The following is a 6,000-nucleotide window of genomic DNA, read 5'->3' as shown; positions in this document are numbered from 1 at the left end:
AGCTCAGCTCCAATCAGTTCTGTTCAGTTCAGCTCCAATAATCAGTTCAGTTTAGTTCAGCTCAATTCAGTAAATGCGCACAGACCCGAAATCAAACTTGAGGAACCAATCTTAAGACACCATATAAATATCTTATTTGATTTCGTTAGCAAACCTTAGCTTATAACTTATAAGTGTTATATTCGACTTTTTAGGTGAAAACTAAGAAACAATATATCACTATAATCTAATTTCATAATTAGATACAAAACCTTATAGAAGAGGACTATATTTTCAACCATATATCAATCAAATCATGTTTATTAGATTTCTATAAAGTGAGGGCTTCTATAGAAATCAAAATTTGACTCTCTATTTCACAAGCTATGATATATATATATATATATATATATATATATATATATATATATATATATATATATATATATATATATATATATATATATATATATATATATATATATATATATATATATATATATATATATATATATATATATATATATATATATATATATATATATTATTTTATAAACTATATATAAATTATAAATTTGGTGTATAGGTCAAGAACAAGTGGGTTGAGATACATGTTGACTTGTCATGTTTATGCTTTAGGTTCATGCCAATTTTTGTTAATGAAGCCTATGTACAATCTATGGTCCATTTAATCAAGATTTGGTGTATAGGTTAAGAACAAGTGGGTTGAGATACATGTTGACTTGTCATGTTTATGCTTTAGGTTCATGCCAATTTTTGTTAATGAAGCCTATGTACAATCTATGGTCCATTTAATCAAGTGCCTCTTGAGCCGTGTCAAGCTTATGACTAGCTTGTTGTGGATCGGACCATTATATATATATATATATATATATATATATATATATATATATATATATATATATATATATGTATGTATATAACCAGCCCTCATGCTAACATGGTCTATTCTAAACTCTTAGAATATCTCTTCGAACCTATTGAAACCCTTAATACTTTAGAGTTAAGAAAAAGCCTTCGTCTTTGAGCAAAGAGAGGGATGACAACTAATTAAGTGTGCCCTACGCATCTTTTTTTTTTTTTTTTTTGTTGAAAACATGCAAGCTTATATTAATCAAAGAGACAATGAGTCCATGAGTACATAGGAGGTAACATCATTTGGGCAAGAGTTTTCCCAAACTTGTTCCACCCCAAAAGGAATAAGCTTAGCTAAGAAATGGGCAACACTAGCCATCCTATCTTACATGAGACCAAATAACAGAATTAAATTTCGTACACATGAAAAAATATCTCCCTAAACTGTGTCAAGATCAGACGAGTGCCTTGCTCCGTCCTGATAGAGTATAAAACATATTCCTGGGCCTCAACCATCAGTTTAAGCTTTTGGTTGAGATGGTCGTAAAACATGGTATCAGAGCCAACGTGACATAGAGGTCACGGGTTCGAATCTCATCCACCCCTCCTTCAAAGTGGAATTAATTCGTAGCAGGTATGGGTGGGCCTGAGCTGCATCCACATTTCAAGCCCAAAGGGCTTTTCATGTGAGGGGGGGTGATAGAGTATAAAACATATTCCTGGTCCTCAACCATCAGTTTAAGCTTTTGGTTGAGATGGTCGTAAAACACGTCCCTTTGACGGACGATCAATGATAATCTTGAAATCGGACTCCAAAATTATATCACTGCAGCCATACCTAATGCCCAGCTTCAGAGCTTGAAGAATCCCCTTAGCTTCATCGATCTCAGGGGCCCAAAATGCTCTCGATCTTATTGTGGCAGCCCATAGAACTTTCCCTTCATTATTTCTAGCAACAATACCCAAGCCAACCCAACCTTCGTCTATTAGAGAAGCATCCGTATTAATCTTGACAAAGCCACTCGGGGGTGCTAGCCATTTGTTTGGACTGCTAATGGGAAAGGGAGTCACAGCTTTATAGATATGGGTAGCATACTTATTGAACTCAGCTCCTTCACATACCCGAGTACCCGTGGGTGAGAATTTCATTTGGTGTAATCTTGTTCTCAAAAATCTTGTGATTTCTTTCCCCCCAAATGCACCAAGCAAGAAACATGCCCCTTTGCTTCACCTTACTGTCCAGTGACTTCCAGTTGACCACTAGATCGCAGAGTGTTAAAGTAGCACTCCAGTCCACCATTTGGTCACAATTACAATTTGACCATAGCTCTCTAACTCTCAGACATCCCACAAGGGCGTGCTCAGCAGTTTCCATAACAGCCCCACACCACGGACAACATGCATCTTCAATCATGTGTCTGTGAAGAAGGAGAGATCGAGTGGGGAGAGTACCTGAACAGAGGCGCCAGAAGAAGTGTTTCACCTTAGAGGTCACGTCGGCTTTCCAAATTTCCACCCATGCTTGATGGAAATTGTCGAAATCCACTCCTTTCCAAGCATATATAATGATTTAACGGTGTAGTCCCCTGTCTGTGAGAAAGCCCAGCACAACTCACCCACTTGCCCGGATTCACTAATCGATATGGCAAGGATGTTACGCCTATCCCTCTCATTGAAATTACTTTCAATTACGTCAAGGTGCCACTCTCCTTTATCTTCATCAATAATGTCACTCACCCATTGCAAGTTTGCTGAAACCGTGCTGGAAAGAAATCGCCCCTTAGAGTCAGCGATCCAAGGATCCCCCCAAAGATTTATGGTCCGACCATTACCCACCTTCCATATAGTGCCTTCCTTGACAAGTGCTTTAGACGACCATATACTTCACCATGAAAAGCTCCCTGCCAAACCAAGTGAGGAGTCCAAAAAATCATTATTAAGGTAGTACTTTGCTTTAAAGACACGCCCAAGAAGAGACTTTGGAGCTTGATTGAGGTGTGCCCTGCGCATCTAGCTATGCACAATTGCGGATCACACTTTTCTCAGGTGTTTCGTGCTACCTACATGTTTTATGCACACGTCATACGTACGATCGATTGTTGTATAGTCTAGGACTTTGGGCTTCCTAAGTCCTAACCCCCAGTTTGTATAAATATCCCCCTCAGTTTCTCCATGTTAAGAGGTTAAAACCCATCTTAAAATCTGCCAAACAATCAAGACTTATCTATTACTTTTAATTTTTTTTTAGTTTTTTTTTTTTTGATATTTTTTGTGAGGCAAAGACTAATCTATTACCTTTATAATTCTTATTTATTTTTAACTAAAAAATTGTTATCTTTAAGAAATATTTTTCTACCTAAAGATACATACCCTCCGTGTTTTAATAAGTGTTACACTTACCAAATCACCTTTTAAGTCATTTTGAAGTTAATAACGAACATTATAGTTGTTAGCTTACTACTAAGTGTGTACTCATCATCACCATTTCACTTTGCTATCACATATATTGGAGGGTGAGAGTAAGGAGTAGCTCAAGTTGTGAGAGCTTTCTTCCTGATTTTAGAGATCATGAGATTGTTTCTCATCATCCACCTTTATGGCTCTCTAAACACCAAAAAAAACATACACTGGATAGTTAACATAGTAACGTATCCTTCATGTAAAGTTATAATTTCAAATAACAAATGCAATAAAAAAAATCAATATAAATAATTTTTAACCAATAAAAATAATTTCAATTTAATAGAAATAGTTTTATTTCAATAAAAGTAATTTTGTTTTATTAAAAGTAATCATTTCACCAAAAAAACATGAATATAAACTGGCTTAATTATTTATTATTTATTATTTATTTTTTATTTCTTTTTTTGAGGGAAATCTTAATCATTAATTAAATATCTACTCGTCCATTAAATTTCTATCCATCTATCTAAGATAAATTCACAATAGTTTGGTGTCCCGTGTGAAGCCCGAGTTGTTTATCGATTTTTAAAATAAAACATTTAATTTATTTAAAATATATTGTATATGTTATTTGAATTTTCTACACATGGATTAATAATCACTTGAACTTCTTGTCCGTTAATGGATATTAATAATGTACAACCAAAAAGAATGGTCTTCTAAAACTGTGGTCTCTTTTCATTTTCTCTGAATATCTAGGAAAGACTGGTTGCATGCATGTTAAGAGTTAAGAGAATGGGTATATATAATCACAAGTCTATTTGATTTTTTACTTTTTCCTTTTGTACGTCTTTGGATCCGCCATCTGTATAAGAATATTATTTTTTAATTGAAAATAAAACTCTAAACCAAAATTTTATCCAAATATTATTGAAAATAAAACTCTAAAATAATTTATTTATCCTATCGAATCTATTTAACTTTTTTATCCTATTTTACAATTATATATTTAGATAAATCCTACGTGTCATATTAAAGTTTACTTGTTGCCTACGTGGCGCAACACTTCGCGAATAGTTGGAATGTCAAGTGTCGTGTGGGCTGGCTAAAATATTCAATTTTTTATATTAGTTATATAATATGAATTTTGTCTCACGTTGAAGAAAGAGTTTTTTTTTTTTTGAAACAAATCAATTCATTAATAAAAAGTCATACGCCATCTACAAATGAAATCTAAATTAACAAATACATAAAATTGAATCAAATTAGGGTTTCCTTCATCAAAGCTACAATCGTTGAAAAGATCTTGCACTGTGGTACATCTCTAGCACATATCGCTGGAATATATAACCTTTTCGGAGAGACAGTCTAACGATATGTTGTATGCGTAAGGATGATTCTCATCTGATTCGCCTGAACACATTTGAAAACTTGACAACCGTTGCGATCCCGAACAAATCTTTACCAAAGAACTGACAATAGGACAAAAGATATTACCTTTTTGATAACCCCTAACACACAAACAAACCCTAAACGAACATAAACAAACAACTAAACTAACAAAAACTAAAGACTCCACCATAGGGAGACGGACGAATATCTACACTACTTGTGTAGATTTATTGAAACCTAAATAGCAAAACTAAATAAAATTAAGGGAAAAGGGTCGAAAATAGTCTAATTTCCGAAGAAATTAGACTATTTCCGGCCTAAACGGCCAAGGTTTTGAAGAAACCCTAGAAGAGAGGAGGATAAAAGAGGAGAGGAGAGGCGAGAGATTTTTTGTATTTTTTTTTTAGGTTGAAGATGACAAACATATTATTCTAATGTACTTCATCTATCCTCGGTTGGTTTGTGGTCAAACTCTTATAAAAGTTAAATTTTTAATACTTCCCTTATTAACCATATACTGCAATTAAACATTACAGGGTTATTATAATTATATGTCATTTAAAGCAGCAATTGCCAAATATTTAAATCTACTCCCTCCGTTTTTAAATACTTGCTCCATTTCTCTTGGACACATGTGCCGATGCTAATATTTGATCAATAATATCTTTAATTATCAATAAGTATAAATTCTATCAATTGAAAGTTAATAATCTATTCATTGAGACGATTCCAACAAGTACCCACAACACTATATTTTTTCTTATATATAAATTACAACCATTAGTCAAAGTAAGATAAATGAATAGTGCAAAAAATAGAATTGGAGCAAGTATTTAAAAACGGAGGTAGTATCATTTATATTAGACGCTTTAATTAAAAGACTTACAAATTTTTTAACGTGGGTAAATTATAACACAATGACAACAATAATTTAATCTACATTCTAATACATATATGTATTTATATAAAAATATGGATTAATAGAGCATGAATCAATTCTAGCTAAAATGGTGATACATGTAGTTTCCATTCAATGAGTTTTGGGGTTCAAATCTTCTAGCATGCATTTTAAATTATGATCATTGGATGATGTTGTGGCATGAACCTAAAGGTTCTTGAATGATGATGCGGCGCTATACCGATGTAAGAAATGATACACATGGCACATACACACTTTTATGAACGCCTTTTAATAGATACATTGAAATCCATTAGCAAGCATGCCTAGAATCTTCTTCACAACATTAATTGCAGTAAGTAAATCTTACTAAACAGGTAAATATATATTAGCGTGTTAAAATACTCCTTAAATGCATGTGAATTTGTCCCACATCGAAGAAAGAGTTGAAC

The 6,000-nt window shown here is 33.2% G+C and overlaps 1 protein-coding gene across 1 annotated transcript; it reads right to left on the bottom strand.

Annotated features, from left to right (window-relative positions):
• Positions 1 to 1,593: 1,593 nt before the first annotated feature.
• On the bottom strand, positions 1,594 to 2,269 carry LOC145596974 (uncharacterized). The gene is made up of 2 exons (XM_081653162.1): positions 1,986 to 2,269; positions 1,594 to 1,903 (listed from the first exon to the last, which is right to left on the bottom strand). The coding sequence occupies exons 1-2, from the start codon at positions 2,267 to 2,269 to the stop codon at positions 1,594 to 1,596; spliced, it is 594 nt and encodes a 197-aa protein (XP_081509288.1).
• Positions 2,270 to 6,000: the final 3,731 nt, after the last annotated feature.

Source organism: Chenopodium album, chromosome 20, assembly GCF_948465745.1.
Source record: "Chenopodium album chromosome 20, dcCheAlbu1.1, whole genome shotgun sequence".
Lineage (NCBI taxonomy): Eukaryota > Viridiplantae > Streptophyta > Magnoliopsida > Caryophyllales > Amaranthaceae > Chenopodium > Chenopodium album.
Note: the sequence above shows the minus strand (reverse complement) of the source record. Positions and strands in the feature narration are given on the sequence as shown.

Coding starts and splice junctions, on each gene's coding strand:
- LOC145596974 (XM_081653162.1), bottom strand. CDS start 2,269: ATGATTGAAGATGCATGTTGTCCGTGGTGTGGGGCTGTTATGGAAACT. Junction 1,904..1,985: donor AATGAAATTCTCACCCACGG/GTACTCGGGTAT, acceptor TCCCATTAGCAG/TCCAAACAAATGGCTAGCAC.